Source organism: Oncorhynchus kisutch, linkage group LG3 (assembly GCF_002021735.2).
Source record: "Oncorhynchus kisutch isolate 150728-3 linkage group LG3, Okis_V2, whole genome shotgun sequence".
NCBI lineage: Eukaryota > Metazoa > Chordata > Actinopteri > Salmoniformes > Salmonidae > Oncorhynchus > Oncorhynchus kisutch.
Genome location: NC_034176.2, coordinates 18,295,622 through 18,317,267, shown reverse-complemented (window position 1 = coordinate 18,317,267; position 21,646 = coordinate 18,295,622). Strand labels below are relative to the sequence as shown.

The following is a 21,646-nucleotide window of genomic DNA, read 5'->3' as shown; positions in this document are numbered from 1 at the left end:
GTTGACTTATCGGTGGTATCCCATGGCAACTGAGAGACAACAAAACAGTTTTGACTAGTTACTACAGCCTCAAAGTCTATCGTACAAATTCAAGAAAACAAAATGAGCTTGGTCTTAATTTAAGGTTAGGGTCAGACAATGTTAGCAGGATGGTGACAGTTAGGGTTAGGTTTAAAATCCAATTTCAAGAAGAGAGTTTGTAGAAATAGGCGGGGTTTATGACTTTGTGGCTGCAGTAACTAGTGACGACAAAAAAACGGCCATAAGTCAGCGGAGAAGAATAACAAAAGCAGAGACTGACGGTAAGATTTATGGAAAACTAGTTAACTACAGTAATTAGCGAACTCAGCAATCAAAGGTTAGTTGAAGTTTAACGTTGTTTCAAATACTGTTAAACAACGCCATATGCCAATTTTACGCTTCGCCGTCGAAAGTGCGAGAAAGTCGTGGTTGCTGAAGAAGTGAGCAAGTTAGACTTTTTTTTCTGTAAACATGACTTCTTCAGGGAAAGGGAGTGAGTGTTTGTGTTAAACTCCATAGAGGTAAATACAGTGACTGATTTTGTTTATAATGTTACCAGCGTCCTGTTTGATCATGGGAGAAGTGTGTGTGCGGGTTGCGGTTCGGATCAGACCTTTGCTTCCAAAAGAGGTGCTACGCAATCATCAGGTGTGTGTGCGCGTGGTGCCCGACAGTGCCCAGGTGATGCTGGGAAGCGACCGAACCTTTTCTTTTGACCACGCCTTTGGACCGACTGCATCGCAGGATCAGTTTTACGAGTCATGTGTCAAACCTCTGGTGGCATCCCTCGTTGACGGCTACAATGCTACAGTGTTCGCTTACGGACAAACCGGTTCTGGGAAGACGTACACCCTTGGCGGGGGACATGTTGGTAAGTTAACAGTATGAGCTTATCTGTACACTTTGACATGGAGACACCAAGTGCATTGAGGGATGATGATGTTCGGACATTAGTCCTTGAATAATCTCCTACCACTACGATTCTGAACTGAGCTGTCACTGGAGCAGGAGGAAAACTTTAGGCAAATGCAGAGAAGTTTATGATTATAGGCCACTTTTTATTATCAAACGCTGCTTTTGTGTTTTTACCATGGAACTTGCTCTCCCTCTGTAATACTTGTACCCTTGTTAGCATCTCTGGTGGAGGAGGAAAGTGGGATCATTGGTCAGGTTGCAGCAGATCTGTTTGTGCTCCTGGGGGAGAGGGCTGCAGACGTCAGGTCTGCAGCAGATGTGAGGGTGTCCTACGTGGAACTGTATCGGGAGGAGCTCAGGGACCTGCTAGAGCTCCACACCGCACACAGAGAGCTGCACATCAGAGAGGACGACAGGGGCAACACAGGTAACACTCCTCACTGTCTGTTAGGGTGTGTGTGTGTGGATTCAGTATGACAGAATTCAATGTGTTTTACAGTGTTGATAGAGGTTATACTGAGGCTGGTGGTGTGAACATACATGCTGTATGGAATCTGACTGAAATGAATGTGTTTCAGTTGTGGTGGGGGCCAGAGAGACTGTGATTACCTCAGCTGAGGAGTTGCAGAGCGTCCTGGAGGCTGGCAATGCCCTGAGACACACTGGCCCCACTCAGATGAATGAGCGCTCCAGCCGCTCTCACGCAATTGTCACCGTGCAGTTGACTCAGCATAACCACGACGACGGCTCTGTCCGCTTCTCTAAACTCCACCTGGTGGATCTGGCTGGGTCGGAGCGGGCTGCGCGCACTGGAAATACAGGCCTGCGCCTCAAAGAGTCTGTCCACATTAACACCGGTTTGCTGGCTCTGGGCAACGTCATCCGTGCACTCTCTGACCCCCATCGCCGTGGAAACCATGTGCCGTACCGTGACGCCAAGATTACACGCCTCCTCCGGGACTCACTGGGTGGCTCCGCCCACACACTCATGGTGGCCTGCGTCAGCCCCTCCCACCACAATGTCACAGAGACGTTGAGCGTGCTGCAGTTTGCTTCACGGGCACGCCACGTGAAGAACCAGCCTGGGTTATGTCCTGCCAGGGCATGTCCGGGCTGGCAGCCTGGAGAGGCTCGTGTGGAGGAGCTGGAGCAGGAGGTCCAGACTCTGAGAGAGGCACTGCAAAAGAGAGATAAGACAGGGGGAGGGGTCTTTATGACTGACAGCTCCGAACAGACCCCTCAGGAAGAGCGTGACCAAAGGGGTGCGGGCCTAGTGGATGAGCCCCAGTACTACTGCCTTGCACAGGACGCTGCCTTCATATTGGAGGAGCTCCAAAGTTCCACCCTGAGTCCTGCTCTGCAGCACCGCTTGCAGGAATGGCTGGGGAGACACGAGGAGCTTAGACACTCCTGCCACACTGACCACCAGCACCCTGCGGGGGACACAGGGGACAAGCCTCACCACAACACCATCCTCCAGCTCAGACGAGAGCTCAGGAAGTGCCAGGTAGTGGGCTCTGTTTCTCAGCTTTTTCCTCTCAATATTATCTATTTTTACACCGTATTCTAACTAGAGGTATGAATTGTAACTCTCTCTCCCACTCCTTCCCTCCATCAGGATACTCTGGCTATAGACGAGCAGGTGTTTGACCAGAGGGAGGCAGAGCTGCAGCAGGTGCAGAGGCAGGTGCAGACTCTGCTACAGGAGAAACAGAGACACCTCCAGTCCTTACAGGAGGAGAGGGAGCACAGACGCAAACAGGTAAGGAGAGAGAGAGTGACACATAGATACTGACCTGTGCTGGAGGATAACGAGAAATGGAGAAACATAGAGGCAAAGATAGAATTGGGCATTTTTGCATTGGTTGACAACTGACGCTTTCCGTTGTTTGAGTGTGCAGAGCGAGCAGCTGGTAGAGCAGCAGCTGTTAATCGATCGTCTCCGTGGTGACCTCCTGACCTCCAGGATAGCATCCTCGGGAGCCTCGCTGGAAATCGGGGCTTCTGAGAAGTCTGCGAAGAGACCTCACAGTGTTCCCCTGATCAGCCAAGGCCATTGTGGTACAAGGCAGGTTCGTGTCCAGAGCAATTGTGTGTGTGTGTGTGTGTGCGACAATGGCTAAGTTTGTCTTTGTCTGTCTCTTATGCAGATCCACACTAGTCCTCCGGCCTGTTCGTTGGAGAGGGTGATGGCTGCCTTTAAGACCCGCAGTCAGCTGCTGCTGGCACAGATAGAAGAGAGAGACGAGGTCATCTGCCCACAAAGAGAACAGGAGGAAGCGGAGGAGGAGGAGGATCAGGGGGGGAGTAAGGGATTCAGGTGAGAAATACTGATATAATAATGTAATGCTGCTTTTAGACTGTAACAGCTGTTCCACTAGTGTACACACACCCTGATGTTATACTAGGGACATTGTGTTTCCATAGCTAGGGCTGATGTTATACTAGGGACATTGTGTTTCTGTAGCTAGGGCTGATGTTATACTAGGGACATTGTGTTTCCATAGCTAGGGCTGATGTTATACTAGGGACATTGTGTTTACATAGCTAGCGCTGATGTTAGACTAGGGACATTGTGTTTCCATAGCTAGGGCTGATGTTATACTAGGGACATTGTGTTTCCATAGCTAGGGCTGATGTTAGACTAGGGACATTGTGTTTCCATAGCTAGGGCTGATGTTAGACTAGGGACATTGTGTTTCCATAGCTAGGGCTGATGTTAGACTAGGGACATTGTGTTTCCATAGCTAGGGTTGATGTTAGACTAGGGACATTGTGTTTCCGTAGCTAGGGCTGATGTTATACTCGGGACATTGTGTTTCCGTAGCTAGGGCTGATGTTATACTCGGGACATTGTGTTTCCGTAGCTAGGGCTGATGTTATACTCGGGACATTGTGTTTCCGTAGCTAGGGCTGATGTTATACTAGGGACATTGTGTTTCCATAGCTAGGGTTGATGTTAGACTAGGGACATTGTGTTTCCGTAGCTAGGGATGATGTTATACTCGGGACATTGTGTTTCCGTAGCTAGGGCTGATGTTATACTCGGGACATTGTGTTTCCGTAGCTAGGGCTGATGTTATACTAGGGACATTGTGTTTCTGTAGCTAGGGCTGATGTTATACTAGGGACATTGTGTTTCCGTAGCTAGGGTTGATGTTAGACTAGGGACATTGTGTTTCCGTAGCTAGGGATGATGTTAGACTAGGGACATTGTGTTTCCGTAGCTAGGGCTGATGTTATACTCGGGACATTGTGTTTCCGTAGCTAGGGCTGATGTTATACTCGGGACATTGTGTTTCCGTAGCTAGGGCTGATGTTATACTAGGGACATTGTGTTTCTGTAGCTAGGGCTGATGTTATACTAGGGACATTGTGTTTCCGTAGCTAGGGCTGATGTTATACTCGGGACATTGTGTTTCCGTAGCTAGGGCTGATGTTATACTAGGGACATTGTGTTTCCGTAGCTAGGGCTGATGTTATACTAGGGACATTGTGTTTCCGTAGCTAGGGCTGATGTTATACTAGGGACATTGTGTTTACGTAGCTAGCGCTGATGTTAGACTAGGGACATTGTGTTTCAATAGCTAGGGCTGATGTTATACTAGGGACATTGTGTTTCCATAGCTAGGGCTGATGTTAGACTAGGGACATTGTGTTTCCGTAGCTAGGGCTGATGTTATACTAGGGACATTGTGTTTACGTAGCTAGGGCTGATGTTATACTAGGGACATTGTGTTTACGTAGCTAGGGCTGATGTTATACTAGGGACATTGTGTTTACGTAGCTAGGGCTGATGTTATACTAGGGACATTGTGTTTACATAGCTAGGGCTGATGTTATACTAGGGACATTGTGTTTACGTAGCTAGGGCTGATGTTATACTAGGGACATTGTGTTTCCTTAGCTAGGGCTGATGTTATACTAGGGACATTGTGTTTACGTAGCTAGGGCTGACAGTGAGGACTTTTGAAGAGCAGAATCAACAACCTCTGCACAATCAAATCAATTGCTCTGTGAGAAGGTGTTAACTGTCAAAGGTGTAAACCCATGTTCATAGTTAGCCATTGTTTTGTAAATGCCCTGGCCCCAAATCAGAGCGGGTCCACTGAGGCCATGGCCCAGTGAGTCCCAGGAGCCGGGCCGTGGAGGTGGAAACACAAAAGTCTGAGCCTTTTTGGTAAAACACTGGGGTAAATCCTCAGTGGAAATGTACCATAATATCCTGCTTCTGAGTTATGTCATTGTTCTGCTTCCTTACGACACAATACTTATTTAATTTTGATCTATATTGCAGGCGCTCTATGAACCGCACATGGACAAGCAGACCGAACCTAGCCTGTTTTAACCAGAACCAGACGCAAAATACTAGTTTGAACCAGATTCAGGATGGGCTCCAGTTACCTCAACCGTCAAAACTCCCTACAGGTAAATACAGTGATATGACACTTTAAGAGTCTTATATTTCCTGTCATTTCTGTTTAATTGCTAAGCCCGGCCTGTGCTTCCGTAGAGCGCGAGGAGCGCAGAGTGAGGCGGAGTCAGACTGTGAATCTGCAGCGCATACAGCAGGTGGAGACACAGAGCAGGGCTAGCCTGCAGACCAGTGGCTCCAGGGATCAATACAGGACCAAGGTCAGTGCTAACAATACAACATTCTGAGAATATTTTATACAGCACTCATAGAACAGTCATAAAGCATTTATACAGCACTCATAGAACAGTCAGAAAGCATTTATACAGCACTCATAGAACAGTCAGAAAGCATTTATACAGCACTCATAGAACAGTCAGAAAGCATTTATACAGCACTCATAGAACAGTCAGAAATCATTTATACAGCACTCATAGAACAGTCTTAAAGCATTTATACAGCACTCATAGAACAGTCAGAAAGCATTTATACAGCACTCATAGAACAGTCAGAAAGCATTTATACAGCACTCATAGAACAGTCATAAAGCATTTATACAGCACTCATAGAACAGTCTTAAAGCATTTTGGTCTTTCTATAAACTAGGGTACCAGTGAGGATTTCCTATACTGGACAACTTGTAACAGCTGTTGATAAGTCATTGATAAAAATATATATATTTTTTTCATGCCATTACGTTAAGATATAAGGGGGATCATAGATATATTCATTAAAATTCACGAGTTGATTTAAAACCTATGTTTAATCCTTTGTCATGTTTGGTGTCTTGACGGATTTGTCCAAAATCTCATCTATCCGATCTATCCTGGATGTATAGGGATCTCAGAAATGCAAATTTAGTGATGTATGTTACGGGGTGAAAACAGTTTATGGGCACACACATCCTGAATAATAAATGCAATTGCCAAATCGAGTCATTTTACCTGGATTCTTAACCTAAATTAATACTGTCATTAATGTGCTTCTTTAATAATGATGCATAATACTTGTTGGATACACATTTGGTGTCCAGCTGATTAGTTATGCTGCGGTATTTTCACACATCATCAGATGATCTAAGAAGGAATTTTCCAAATGAAAGTCAAGACCGAACTGCGGTTCTGATAGTGCATGCGATGCAACAACAGCCCAAGAACTGGAAAAAGGGTGTTCATGAGGAATATCCAGAATATTTTGGTGTCTCATTCGTTATGCATGTGAAGACCATTGTGTCTGGATCCCATGTTAGATCTAATTTCCCTAGCGACTTGATGTTGATCATCTGTTGTAGTCTGATCAAAAATTCAAGTACTGGAATAGGCTTACCTTCATAATCAGACAGTTCCTCAATTTGGTGCTTGAAAATTCCTTGTAATTATTGTAGCCAAGTTGTAAGTTCTTCTGTTCCCTTATAATTGTCTGTGATTTCATTTTTTTATCCGTTCTTGTGAAAGATGGGGCCACTTGTTTGTTTCCCGACGCGTCAGTTGAAGAGTGACGACAGCATCTAATATTGGCTTCAACTTGCCTTTCTATACAAAACCTTACATCAAAAAAGGAACCTGGTTTTTGGTCACTTTATAAAAATAGCGATGGTGAGATTAATGCTACCGCTATTCATGGCTTTATTGTGTGTGCCTGCGTCGGACACATAGGCTGCTGAAAAATCACCATCCATGCATCCAATCTATTTAGTCAGGCAATGTCCACATTATTCTCACATATTTTAGAATGTCATAATCATTTCAATATCAATGCATTGGGAAGGCCTAAAAACGGCACTATTTTTATAGTAAATGTTTAAGGCCTATTTTATTTGGGGGGGGGGGTGTTCTATAATGTATAACATTGATGTCCTTTAAAATTATAATTAAGTGCTTGAAAATGTCCCTGAAAAGTCTTTGAATGTGACTTGCCAGTGTCTCTATGAACTTCTTGGGCAATTTGCATATATTCACTTTTATTCCTCTAAGTAAACGTGGAGCTGCATGAAAATCATTTATTTATTGACCATTTTTTGAAAAAAATGTTTTATCCCACTGTCAAACGTTGGCCCCATTTTATTTATAGCGATACCCATTCAAGGAGCGTTAATACAGAACTCCTGTTGACATCAGCCTCTCAGTCCTTTCATCCATGTACAGTTGAAGTCGGAAGGTTACATACACTTAGGTTGGAGTCATTAAAACTCGTTTTTCAACCACTCCACAAATTTCTTGTTAACACACTATAGTTTTGGCAAGTCGGTTAAGACATCTAATTTTTAATTGTTTACAGACACAGTGATTTATAAGTGAAATCTATCACACTTCCAGTGGGTCAGAAGTTTACATACACTAAGTTGACTGTGCCTTTAAACAGCTTGGAACATTTCAGAAAATTATGTCATGGCTTCAGAAGCTTCTGATAGGCTAATTGACATAATTTGAGTCAATTGGAGGTGTACTTGTGGATGTATTTCAAGGCCTACCTTCAAATTCAGTGCCTCTTGCTTGACATCATGGGAAACTCAAAAGAAATCAGCCAATACCTCAGAAAAAAATTGTCGACCTCCACAAGTCTGGTTCATCCTTGGGAGCAATTTCCAAACACCTGAAGGTACCACGTTCATCTGTACAAACAATAGTACGCAAGTATAAACACCATGGGACCATGCAACCGTCATACCACTCAGGAAGGAGACGCGTTCTGCAAATCAATCCCAGAACAACAGCAAAGGACGAGCATTTTAGTGGACAGAAGTGAAAAAGTGTGTGCGAGCAAGGAGGCCTACAAACCTGACTCAGTTACACCAGATCTGTCAGGAGGAATGGGACAAAATTCTGGGAAGCTTGTGGAAGGCTACGTGAATTGTTTGACCCAAGTTAAACAATTTAAAGGCAATGCTTACAGATACTAATTGAGTGTATGTAAACTTCTGGCCCACTGGGAATGTGATGAAATAAATAAAAGCTGAAAGAAATCATTCTCTCTACCATTATTCTGACATTTCACATTCTTAAAATAAAGTGGTGATCCTAACTGACCTAAGACAGGGAAATTTTACTAGGATTAAGTGTCAGGAATTGTGAAAAACGGAGTTTAAATGTATTTGGCCAAGGTGTATGTAAATTTCCGACTTCAACTGTAGCTCCATCTATGAATTTGCAAGTGGTTACATTCCTCCAGTCCCATCCTTCAGCCTTATAGCAAACCAAGTGGTGGGGCTGCCATTTTGTTTTTCAAATGTAGTAATGTGCATGTGAACAGCATGCTAAAGGGTTTGATGCTGCTGTGTTGCAGGACCTGGGGACAGACAACATGGCTGTCTTTCAAAATGGAGCCTGTAAAGACTCGGAGGAAAAGGTGAGCCTACATGACATCTGCAAATGATCACAGGTTTAGGTTCGGCTGCCCCTCTCTGCACAATGTGTTTATTATGTCAAAAAAGGCAATTTCATTGTTCACCATGCAGTCATGGTGATTCCTTAGATCTCATTTGGATATTCAACATAGTTTAAAATAGTCAAATTATGTTTGTGTTTTGAAATGTGGATGTGTTCGTTTTGGCCGTGTACGATGCCTAGCTGTCTGAGAGACGCACGTGGCTGGAGAAAGAGGAGGAGCGTGCTCTGCAGAGGAGGAGGGGCCTGCAAGAGCTGGAGGAGGAGCTGAGGCACAGAGAAGAAGTGCTGCAGCACCGAGAGGCCTGTGTCCAGGAGAGGAAACAGCTGCAGATCAAGAGGCTCCGCTCCAGCCAGGTAAACACAGAGCGGGGCATAGAAATCCAAAGTATTATATTGAAAACCCCCCCCCAAAAAAACGTATATTATATTTTTGTGTAAGTTAAGGCATTCCAGTGTTATCTGATATTGAAAGTGTGTGTGGATACGTTCATGTGTATTCCTCAGGCTCTGAGTCAGGACTTGCTGCGAGTGTCGGCTCGTCTGGGAGCTTTGGATCAGGAGCTGGAGGAGAGAGGAGGTGTAAGGAGGAGACTGTCCTCCCCGACAGCAGGGCTGTGTGGAGCGTCTATGGAGGAGCTGCTGAAGGAGAGGGAGAGCCTGCGTCTGAGGAGGGACACCCTGGACACACAGCTGAGAGACGGCAGGGTGCTCACGCCAGAGGTGAGCTCAACGTTCACCACCTTCCTTCCGACTGGGTGTCATTCTGACTGCAGGGGGCTGATCAATGGTGTGTATAGGAGGAGCATGCTCTGCTGCAGTTGGAGGAGGCCCTGGAGGCGTTGGATGCTGCTGTGGAGTTTAAGAACCGTTCCATCCAGGAGAGACAGAGTGAGCTCGGGGACACATCTAACCCCGCCCATGGAGACGAAGACGATGACATCATGAGGGCGCTAAGGGAGCTGCCGCTTCCAGAGGCCTCTGCACTGTTGGTCAAATACTTCAACAAGGTCAGAGTCCCAACACACACACACTCACAACAAACTACTTTGAGCGACCAAACTAAATCCGAATAAAATTTTATTGGTTGCATACACGTTTAGAAGATGTTATTGCAGTGCCTATCCGACCAGAGCCTATTCATCTCCAAAATGCAAGATCCCGCTGCTGGATGAGCACATGACTGTGTTTCTGCAGGACATGAAAAGCCACACCAAACTACCGTAATTCACTCATTTTCGAAGGAAGGAGGCCACATGAAGAAACGTTTGACCATTGGCGAGCGATACGACCAGAGTTGTGCAAAGTTCAAATCGGATGCCAATCAAATGCGCCACATACAACTGATGTAGACCTTTAAGTAAAATGCTTACTTACGAGCCCCTAACCAACAATGCAGTTAAAAAAAATATGGATTAGAATAAGAAATAAAAGTAACAAGTAATTAAAGAGCAGCAGTAAAATAACAATAGCAAGACTATATACAGGGGGGGTACCTGTACATAGTCAATGTGTGGGGGCACCAGTTAGTTGAGGTAATATGTACATGTAGGTAGAGTTATTAAAACTATGCATAGCAGAGAGAACAATCTATGACTAGGGTGGCTGGAGTCTTTGACAATTTTTAGGGCCTTCCTCTGACACCACCTGGTATAGAGGTCCTGGATGGCAGGAAGCTTGGCCCCGTTCGCACTACCCTCTGTAGTGCCTTGCGGTCGGAGGCCGAGCAGTTGCCATACCAGGCAATGATGCAACCAGGATGCTCTCTGGTGCAGCTGTAGAACCTTTTGAGGATCTGAGGACCCATGCCAAGTCTTTTCAGTCTCCTAAGGGGGAATAGGTTTTGTCGTGTCCTCTTCATTACGGTCTTTGTGCTTGTACCATGTTAGTTTGTTGGTAATGTGGACACCGAGGAACTTGAAGCTCTCAGCCTGCTCCACTACAGCCCTGTCGATGAGAATGGGGGTGTGCTCTGTCCTCTTTTTCCTGTAGTCCACAATCATCTCCTTTGTCTTGATCACGTTGAGGGAGAGGTTGTTGTCCTGGCACTACATGGCCAGGTCTCTAACCTCCTCCCTATAGGCTGTCTCGTCGTTGTCGGTGATCAGGCCTACCACTGTTGTCATCGGCAAACTTAATAATGTTGGAGTCGTGCCTGGCCGTGCAGTCATGAGTGAACAGGGAGTACAAGAGGTGACTGAGCACGCACCCCTGAGGGTCCCCCGTGTTGAGGATCAGTGTGGCAGATATATTGTTACCTCCCCTTACCACATGAGGGCCAACCGTCAGAGAGTCCAGGATCCAGTTACAGAGGGAAGTGTTTAGTCCCAGGCTCCTTAGCGTATTGATGAGCTTTGAGGGCACTATGGTGTTGAACGCTGAGCAGTAGTCAATGAATAGCATTCTCACATAAATGTTCCTTTTGTCCAGGTGGGAAAGGGCAGTGTGGAGTGCAATAGAGATTGCATCATCTGTGGATCTGTTAGGGCGGTATGCAAATTAGAGTGGGTCTAGGGTTTCTGGGATAATGGTGTTGATGTGAGCCATGACCAGCCTTTCAAAGCACTTCATGGCTACGGACGTGAGTGCTACGGGTCGGTAGTCATTTAAGCAGGTTACCTTAGTATTCTTGGGCACAGGGACTATGGTGGTCTGCTTGAAACATGTTGGTATTACAGACTCTGAGAGGTTGAAAATGTCAGTGAAGACACTTGCCAGTTGTTCAGTGCATGCTCGCAGTACACTTTCTGGTAATCCATCTGGCCTTGTGAATGTTGACCAGTTTAAAGGTCTTACTCACATTGAATGCGGAGAGTGTGATCACACAGTCTTCCAGGAACAGCTGGTGCTCTCATGCATGTTTCAGTGTTATCTGCCTCGAAGCGAGCATAGAAGTAGTTTAGCCTGTCTGGTAGGCTTGTGTCACTGGGCAGCTTTTGGCTGTGCTTCCCTTTTGTAGTCTGTCATGTTTTGCAAGCCCTGCCACATCCGATGAGCGTCAGACTTTGCTTTGTGATAACCAATCGGGAGAGGGAGGTTCTCACTAGCCTAGTCAGCTTTGAGACTGTCGTGGATAGTGGAACATGCTATTATGCATGCTGTTTTGGATAAACATCTACAAAGGGAGAACTAGGTGATGCCTACAACAAAGTGGTATCTGGTCGACAGTACACTGCATTAGAACCCTTATTTGAGGAAAGGCTGGGATTGAGATTTTAATAGTTTGAAAAAGGTTTGGCTCAGAAGTGGGACTGGTTCAAGAGATGATGATGATGATGATAATAATACATTTAATTTGTATAGTGCTTTCATGTCGGAGTAATCTTCAAGTTCTACGTAGGCCAAAATAAGACATCCACTACACTCCTAACCTTCCGTTAGCCTCCTAAGCTGGCAAATGTTGAAAGCATTCCCTTGGCCATTCCAGGTGGTGTGTCTGAGGGAGTCAGAGCAGCGGCTGCAGCTGCGCTGTGAGGAGCTGGAGCTGCAGAGTGGAGAGCAGGAGGCAGTAACCAGGGAGATGGAGGCAGCTCTACAGCGCCTCACTCTGGACACAGACCGGCGGCTCACTGAGCAGCATCGAGAGCACCAACATGGCATACAGTTACTACTGCAACAGTGCAGAGGTCCGTGTCTGTGTGTGTATATGCATCAATGTGGTAAATGTTTGAGTGTGGTATTCCTGCCCTTTCATTGTGTGTTTTACAGTATTCTCACTGCTAATTTTCTGTTTGTGTGTAGAGGGTGGCTCAGGGAACAGTGGTCAGGCGGTCCAGGCTAGGCTGCAGCAGCTGGAAAGAGACCTGTTCTTCTATAAGAACTCCAGTCGTGAGCTGAAGAGGAAGCTCCGAGAGCTGGTCACCAAATCCCTCCCCCCCCAGGCTCCAGACCTGCAGACCCAGGGCAGGAAGGGGGCTAGTGATGGAGCAGGGGACAGTCCCAGCCTGCAGACTCCCAGAGTGGAACTGGCCCCTGTCCGTCTGTCCCGTAGGGAGCTGAGGCAGCTCTCACCCTCTGACCCCCGAAGCACTAGGGTGTGCTCTACCATGAGGGCCAGCAGAGGCTCATTCCAGGAGGACTCCATTGAAGTGCCCAGAAACACTTACTGACCAGGAGGCTCGAGCACATATCAACCACTTTTTCCATTCGTCCACACTGATCTAGAAGAAGAGGTCAGGTGAATCTAAGTCAAATAAGATCAATGTGGATGAAGGAGAGGAGGCAAGGAACAGAAGCCACTAACTGTGAAACTGTTGAGACACGTCAACTGATTCCACGGAGTGAAAACCCTCTCTTGCACTTTACAGCACTAAAGTCTGACTGAATTGCACTTCAAACTGCAGACTCATCAGTTAGTCAGAGATAGATGAGCCCACAGCTAAATGGATATCAAAATAATGTGTATTAGAAATGTGTTTTTTATGTTTAAATTATTTTACTTTTAAATATGTCTTTGTTTATAAGACAGTGTGTTGGCCGTGTTCTAGACCCTCGGGCCACTCTAAAGCAAGCCACTGGTCATTCATGCAGTATAATTTAGCTGTGATTTACTCTTTCTTTGTGTGTGGTTTTGGTTATTTAAATGTTGAACAACTCTTGACATCAAATTGATTGGATCAAACCTGTTCATTTGCATGATTCACCAATTCAATCTACATTTGTCTTTGCAGACTCCTGTTTAATGTTAAAGGTGCTACTTGCATTAGTAGCACCTGCTGTCCAATGGTCATTTTAATTACTGGTACGCCATTGATTCTTGAAAAATAGAACTTATTTATGTATATAACTAATATATTGCTATAATATCATATTCCCAAAAATGTTAGTCTGATCTCAGTTACCATGGCTGACACACAAGGCTAGTGATCCACCACCACCCCTCAAACTGTTTTTGTTGCAAAACAAAAAGCTTAAGGATCCAGTAGGCCTCAAAATAAAATCTATATTCAAAACGTCATTCTTGTTGGAGCCGTAATTCATGCCTGTGTAATGTACTTCTCAAGATGAGATGCAGTAATAAAGCTACATTAGAAAGGCAATTGGAAAAATACATATACCATTTAATATATATATAGTTGGAAGTTTTCATACACCTTAGCCAAATACATTTAAACTCAGTTTTTCACAATTCCTGACATTTAATCCTAGTAAAAATTCCCTGTCTTGGGTCAGTTAGGATCACCACTTTATTTTAAGAATGTGAAACGTCAGAATAATAGTAGAGAATGATTTTTTGGCTTTTATTTCTTTCATCACATCCCCAATGGGTCAGAAGTTTACATACACTCAATTAGTATTTTGTAGCATTGCCTTTAAATTTTTTTACTTGGGTCAAATGTTTCGGGTACCCTTCTACACGCTTCCCACAATAAGTTGGGTGAATTTTGGCCCATTCCTCCTGACAGAGCGGGTGTAACGGAGTCAGGTTTGTAGGCCTCCTTGCTCACACACGCATTTTCAGTTCTGTCCACAAATTTTCTATGGGGTTGAGGTCAGGGCTTTGTGATGGCCACTCCCAATACCTTTTCTCTGTTGTCCTTAAGCCATTTTGCCAAAACTTTGGAAGTATGCTTGGGGTCATTGTCCATTTGGAAGACCCATTTGCGACCAAGCTTTAACTTCTGATGACTGATGTCTTGAGATGTTGCTTCAATATATCCACATAATTTTCCTACCTCAGGATGCCATCTATTTTGTGAAGTGCACCAGTCCCTCCTGCAGCAAAGCACCCCCACAACATGATGCTGCCACCCCCGTGCTTCACGGTTGGGATGGTGTTCTTCGGCTTGCAAGATTCCCCATTTTTCCTCCAAACATAAAGATGGTCATTATGGCCAAACAGTTCTATTTTTGTGTCATCAGACCAGAGGACATTTCTTTAAAAACTACGATCTTTATCCCCATGTGCAGTTGCAAACCGTAGTCTGGCTTTTTTATGGCAGTTTTGGAGCAGTGGCTTCTTCCTTGCTGAGCAGCCTTTCAGGTTATGTCGATATAGGACTCGTTTTACTGTGGATATAGATACTTTTGGACGTGTTTCCTCCAGCATCTTCACAAGGTCCTTTGCTGTTGTTCTGGGATTGATTTGCACTTCGCACCAAAGTACGTTCATCTCTAGGAGACACGTCTCCTTCCTGAGCGGAATGACGGCTGCGGGGTCCCATGGTGTTTATACTTGCGTACTATTGTTTGTACAGATGAACGTGGTACCTTCAGGCGTTTGGAAATTGCTCTCTTGGATGAACCAGGCTTGGCAGATTTCTTTTGATTTTCCAATGATGTCAAGCAAAGCGGTACTGAGTTTGAAGGTAGGCCTTGAAATACATCCACAGGTTCACCTTCAATTGATTCAAATGATGTCAATTAGCCTATCAGAAGCTTCTAAAGCCATGACATCATTTTCTGAAAATTTCCAAGCTGTTTAAAGGCACAGTCAAATAGTGTATGTTAACTTCTGACCCACTGGAATTGTGATACAGTGAATTTATAAGTGAAATAATATATATATATTTTTTAAATTACGTGTGTCATGCTCAAAGTAGATGTCCTAACCGACTTGCCAAAACTATAGTTTGTTAACAAGAAATTTGTGGAGTGGTTGAAAAACGACTTTTAATGACTCCAACCTAAGTGTATGTAAACCTCCGACTTCAACTGTATGTGTGTGTGTGTGTGTGTATATACTGTATATATATATATGTGTGTATATACTGTATATATATATGTGTGTATATACTGTATATATATATATACACACACATACAGTATATATAGTGCCTTGCGAAAGTATTCGGCCCCCTTGAACTTTGCGACCTTTTGCCACATTTCAGGCTTCAAACACAAAGATATAACACTATTTTTTTGTGAAGAATCAACAACAAGTGGGACACAATCATGAAGTGGAACGACATTTATTGGATATTTCTAACTTTTTTAACAAATCAAAAACTGAAAAATTGGGCGTGCAAAATTATTCAGCCCCTTTACTTTCAGTGCAGCAAACGCTCTCCAGAAGTTCAGTGAGGATCTCTGAATGATCCAATGTTGACCTAAAATGACTAATGATGATAAATACAATCCACCTGTGTGTAATCAAGTCTCCGTATAAATGCACCTGCACTGTGATAGTCTCAGAGGTCCGTTAAAAGCGCAGAGAGCATCATGAAGAACAAGGAACACACCAGGCAGGTCCGAGATACTGTTGTGAAGAAGTTTAAAGCCGGATTTGGATACAAAAAGATTTCCCAAGCTTTAAACATCCCAAGGAGCACTGCAAGCGATAATATTGAAATGGAAGGAGTATTAGACCACTGCAAATCTACCAAGACCTGGCCGTCCCTCTAAACTTTCAGCTCATACAAGGAGAAGACTGATCAGAGATGCAGCCAAGAGGCCCATGATCACTCTGGATGAACTGCAGAGATCTACAGCTGAGGTGGGAGACTCTGTCCATAGGACAACAATCAGTCGTATATTGCACAAATCTGGCCTTTATGGAAGAGTGTCAAGAAGAAAGCCATTTCTTAAAGATATCCATAAAAAGTGTCGTTTAAAGTTTGCCACAAGCCACCTGGGAGACACACCAAACATGTGGAAGAAGGTGCTCTGGTCAGATGAAACCAAAATGGAACTTTTTGGCAACAATGCAAAACGTTATGTTTGGCGTAAAAGCAACACAGCTTTTACGCCAAAGCTGTGTTGGTGGTGGCAGCATCATGGTGGTGGCAGCATCATGGTTTGGACCTGCTTTTCTTCAGCAGGGACAGGGAAGATGGTTAAAATTGATGGGAAGATGGATGGAGCCAAATACAGGACCATTCTGGAAGAAAACCTGATGGAGTCTGCAAAAGACCTGAGACTGGAACGGAGTTTTGTCTTCCAACAAGACAATGATCCAAAACATAAAGCAAAATCTACAATGGAATGGTTCAAAAATAAACATATCCAGGTGTTAGAATGGCCAAGTCAAAGTCCAGACCTGAATCCAATCGAGAATCTGTGGAAAGAACTGAAAACTGCTGTTCACAAATGCTCTCCATCCAACCTCACTGAGCTCGAGCTGTTTTGCAAGGAAGAATGGGAAAAGATTTTCGGTCTCTCATTGTGCAAAACTGATAGAGACATACCCCAAGCGACTTACAGCTGTAATCACAGCAAAAGGTGGCGCTACAAAGTATTAACTTACGGGGGCTGAATAATTTTGCACGCCCAATTTTTCAGTTTTTGATTTGTTAAAAAAGTTTGAAATATCCAATAAATGTCGTTCCACTTCATGATTGTGTCCCACTTGTTGTTGATTCTTCACAAAAAAATACAGTTTTATATCTTTATGTTTGAAGCCTGAAATGTGGCAAAAGGTCGCAAAGTTCAAGGGGGCCGAATACTTTCGCAAGGCACTATATATATACACACATACAGTATATATGTGTGTGTATATATATATATATATATATATATATGTGTGTGTATATATTAATTAGTTTTGTAGATTTTTTTTCAATATATTTTCTTTATTACCGACCACAAAATATCAAGTATATTAACTTTACATACAAAAGCAGAAACTTAATGAATAAATAAATATGTTAGCAAGTAAATACATGTTACAAGATAATACAATTCTAACATAAAGCACTTTGCATTCACAGACAACCACCAACACTCAAGGCAATAGTTGTTAACACATTCATGGAACAACACTGGTAAAACTGAAGTGATGTTCTACCTAGGCAATGAAAAACAGGAATGGGGATACAAGAGATATATTAATTTACGATTTGCATTAATTTAAGGGAATGAAAGCACACAATCCCTTGTATAAATCTCAACAGCGAGGCTACATCAAGATAAAGTAATACACCCCTAATACTTCATCTGTTTCCTAGATTCACCTGTTTTTAGATTCATATCGATATCATCTTAATCCTACTGACCAGAGATCTAAGCATCCACCCAACTGTTGAATTGGCAACCATGTGCAGCAATTGTTACAGAGCACAATGGATGGGCTATGTTATATGGTATTCATCGGCATCTTCCAACTTTTAAAGCAAGAGTGAATTTGACATTCTTTGGACTCTATTCTTAGTTCTCCTCATCTCTGCAAATACAATGTTTGGGGGTGGCCAGGCCAAGCACTTATCCAACACAACAACAACAAAAAACATTAATTTGATTAAAAAAACAGATGAACATAAAATGCCATCAGACTATACAAGGTACTGAGAAAGCCACACAATGTACATGATACACAGTGGCTGACTGGAATATATAAATAATGGAATAAGAAATCAGAGCACAGTTAAATAGCTTTTTGTTGATTTTTGTATCCATTTCTGCCCAGACAACTATACGTCACATGTAAAATCACACAAGTTTTTCTTAGTCATAAATATAAGTTTTGACTAGGATTAGATTTGCCTCTTTTCTTTAGTTCTCCTTACAGTACAATTCACACAACGGTATACAGACATAATATAGAATAGACAAACAAGGCAGAATATGGGAAATAATCAAAACACTGCCCATTACTAAATTGCCGACATGGTTTCAACAGATTAATGACTCCCAACAGTGTGCAGTGCCACACGTCATGACCATACACACAGATTTACAGGGTATGCAGAACAGTGGCATGTCTCTGTTAGGACCTGACTACAATGGGAATTTAGCAAATACAGATGACATAGAAACAGGTGATTTAGTCTGAGAGGAAAGGAAGAGAAAAAACTGATGTTCTTATTTCCTGAATTAATAATAAAATAACAATAAAATGATTTCCTATTTCACAACTAATTAAACCACAGAGCAAAGAAAACATGTGTCTTGGCTTTTCGTGTCTTTATGTAAAAATTACCCATTCTACCCTTCATAGGGGCAATCTGAGGTTGCTACATCAATTTTTTTAACTTATAAATTAATGATATGCACCCATTTAATTTGGAAAAATATAACTTATAAAAGCCTCATGAGCTTAGTTTAACTGTCATAGCCCATCAGAACCCAACATATAAGATTGTTTTACTCCTATGTTTGTGAACAAAGTAAATATAAACAAACACTATGGCCTCAAAACATGGTTAAAACTAGAAAGTTGATATCATGGATGGTCAGTACTTCCATCCATAGATCTGTCTATCAATTTGAGAGTGATTACATTTCTCCAGCCCCATCCCTCAGCCTTTTAGTGAAACGGGTTTGGTGGGGGGGTATGCTTTATTATTGTTTCAACTGCTGATTGCCGCTTTAAGCGAAACAATTAATTATCTTACTTAATTTTGGTTTTAAGGAATTCCAAAATAGATTGTAAGGTAACACCTACAGTACCTACCAAACTACATTCAGTAACAACTTACTTGGGACAGGGTTACTTAGTAGTCTACTTATTCAACACAGTATAACATTTAAGCTGATCTAATTTGCTCCTTGCACTGGCCTTTGGCACATCAGGTAGGTACCCTACCTGTAACCTAATTTACTCAGGTAAACTACTGCTCCAGACGGAGTCTGTTAATGAGTTTTAACTCCAACATTTGGACATTTCACTGGACCAGGTTAAGCCTACTCCTGTACTGAATGGCACTTGGTAACTTTCACATCTTAAAATATTCTGGGACTATCTATTGTCCATATTTATGTTTAACTGCTATTCAGTTCTTGAGTAAAATAATTGTATCTAGGTCTATGAAACCAGCTCTGTGTTTGTATATACTAACCCAACTTCAATCAACAGTAGGTCTACAAGGCATACCGCATACAAATCCTATGACTAAATATTTGTCACAGTTTAATAAAAAGTCAACCAAACTGTTTCACTGACAGTATAACTGGAGGTAAAAGTCATCATTCCCTTGGTGTTCCATGACGAAACCTGAAATGACAAAGTACTGGTATAGCATTACATGGTATACCCTGGCTGGTTTCACATACATTTGATATTTTAGTAATTCAGCAGACGCTCTTATCCAGAGTTACTTACAGGAGCAATTAGGGTTAAGTGCCTTGTTCAAGGGCACATCAACAGATTTTTCACCTAGTCAACTTCTAACCGCTAGGTCACCTGCCACCATAGATGAGAAGGTAGTGAACAATGGTAGTGACCCTGTGAAGAAGGCTGTGGTGTAGAATAGTATGTGAGGTCACTCAATGGAAAACATTTCAAAACATTTGGCGAAGGAAAATGATCATTTCTTATCGGACAAGTCTAAGTAGTCCCTGCCTGTTTCAGTCCCATTTCTTCAGTTTGGTGCCTAATAAACACAACCCTGATCTATCTGTTCTGTTGCAGCTGTTCAGACTGGGATGCCTTGAGACAGACTAAGCAGAAACTGGAAGAGGATAAAGGAAGAGAAGTGGACGGCTCCTGGAGATCACTTGTTCTCAATGAGAGTCTGCACCTTGCACACCAGGTCCCGGGCCAGAGTCAGGATCTGCTTGATGTTGTGATGCTCAGCCATTTCTGAAAGGAGTCGAGAGAAGATGAAAATGTCATACCAGCTGAACCACTGCCAGCATCCATGCACAAGGCTATACCACCATATTTATTTCATGTGTATGTGGGTAAGCCCTGCATTCCCCTGTAACTCTGTATTCTCAGAGCTGGACTATGACCTTTCACTGCATGATGATAGTTCATAATCAGAGCCATCCAGTGGCTAGCTACACTACAAACTTTTACATTTTACCAGGTTCATGTGAAGCAATTGTAATGTCAGTTCACCACAACAGACCCGAGAGTCTACTGATTAGCATGGGCTAGTCTGTTTAATTTAATTTAGTATTAAAAACACAGTTTGAGATCATTGTGAGGAGTTTTCCCCATTGGCTTAAATGGTTGGGCGTCCAGGGAAAATATTGTCTGAGGTTGCCACAGTAACCAAGGGGGCAACGCTTAGCGAAGGGTCAATTGCGTGCGTTATTCATTGAATCATTTATTTTCTCAGCACAGGTACCCATTCAAGGTTACTATTCTCCCTTCAGCTATTGACAAGTTGGACATTAATAAAAATACATTTTAGGTTTATCTTTCTCTAGGCAATTGAAATGCAATGCTCCACATTGACACTTAATCTGTAAATCTAGAGTTTGTGGCCCAGTCGAGTATTTCATATTAGCTGCTGCAAGGTGGCAGACAGTTTACTATTAAAAGGGTATAGTACGCACACACCTATCATTTTTCCAAGTGCATGGAGACATTTTTTTTATACAGAAATGCTTGTTGAAAAGTTCCATACCTTCAATGCTCCGCAAACAACTGAATTAATTGTTGATTCATTGTTAGACAGTTTACCGTTGAAAAACTTAATGATGTCGGTGAAGTCCATGTTGTTCTCCAGAATGATGTCCCGGTAGACCTCCACCAGTGCCAGTGCGATGAAGAGGACAAAGTGGCTGGAGGAGGCATCCTTCGCTGCCCAGATGGTCTCCCATACCGCAAACACATCGTCATACACCAGCTCTGAGAATAGAGAAGTACAGGTGGATGCAGGAGTCAGTTAAGGTAGGAGTGGTGGGGAAATATAAATCTGATAGAATTAGAGAAGGTATAAGTCAAATTGTAATAGCTTCACCTTGCCCTCCGATTGGGCTAGATGAAATTGACTTTGGGATTCAGAATGCAAGTACAGTACATGAGGATGAATCATGAGTCAGGATGGTTGGGATTGGAGTTCAGGGCTCTTGGTTTTTAATGAAGATAGAAGTGTGTTTGAATATGAGGGGTATAAACAGAGAGATTAGAGGCTATGATTGATAATGAGATAGCCATTGATTCATTTTCACCGTGCCCTCACGTGTCCTTCACGCAGTAGTGACCCATCTTCTTATTCATTACCAACTCCCAAAGCCACTATTCCCTGAGTGATCTTACTGCCTGCCGCATCATTGATGTGGAAGCAGCTTATTATAACTAGGT

At 43.1% G+C, this 21,646-nt stretch overlaps 2 protein-coding genes across 7 annotated transcripts in view; one reads left to right on the top strand and one right to left on the bottom strand.

The window, feature by feature from the left end:
• The first annotated feature begins 71 nt into the window (after positions 1-71).
• LOC109876438 (kinesin-like protein KIF27) lies at positions 72-13,708 on the top strand. Of its 2 annotated transcripts, XM_020468861.2 has the most exons (15): positions 72-302; positions 581-892; positions 1,154-1,363; positions 1,515-2,443; positions 2,555-2,698; positions 2,838-3,008; positions 3,087-3,256; positions 5,234-5,364; positions 5,450-5,571; positions 8,633-8,695; positions 8,917-9,090; positions 9,241-9,456; positions 9,534-9,743; positions 12,161-12,359; positions 12,475-13,708. In XM_020468861.2, exons 2-15 carry the CDS (start codon positions 595-597, stop codon positions 12,840-12,842), a joined length of 3,405 nt encoding a protein of 1,134 aa, XP_020324450.1. In that variant the 5' UTR covers positions 72-302; positions 581-594; the 3' UTR covers positions 12,843-13,708. The 2 variants fall into 2 exon arrangements, with proteins under 2 accessions (XP_020324450.1, XP_031674044.1); XM_031818184.1 differs by lacking the exon at positions 72-302 and having other exon boundaries at positions 309-892.
• Positions 13,709-17,223: 3,515 nt separating this feature from the next.
• LOC109876418 (small G protein signaling modulator 1) overlaps positions 17,224-21,646 on the bottom strand; it is a 71,996-nt gene continuing 67,573 nt past the window's right edge. For all 5 annotated transcript variants that reach the window (XM_031818168.1, XM_031818169.1, XM_031818170.1 and 2 more), the window contains 2 exons: positions 21,023-21,190; positions 17,224-20,191 (listed from right to left, as the gene is read on the bottom strand). In XM_031818168.1, the coding sequence (XP_031674028.1) occupies positions 20,103-20,191; positions 21,023-21,190 (257 nt within the window). In that variant the 3' untranslated portion in view covers positions 17,224-20,102. The remainder of the gene's footprint in view (positions 20,192-21,022; positions 21,191-21,646) is intronic.

Excerpts from the sequence above, each read along its gene's own strand:
- LOC109876438 (XM_031818184.1), top strand. The coding sequence starts at position 571 with ATGTTACCAGCGTCCTGTTTGATCATGGGAGAAGTGTGTGTGCGGGTT. Across the intron at positions 1,364-1,514 it reads GGACGACAGGGGCAACACAG|TTGTGGTGGGGGCCAGAGAG; the intron begins GTAACACTCCTC and ends AATGTGTTTCAG. Across the intron at positions 5,572-8,632 it reads GGGATCAATACAGGACCAAG|GACCTGGGGACAGACAACAT; the intron begins GTCAGTGCTAAC and ends GCTGTGTTGCAG.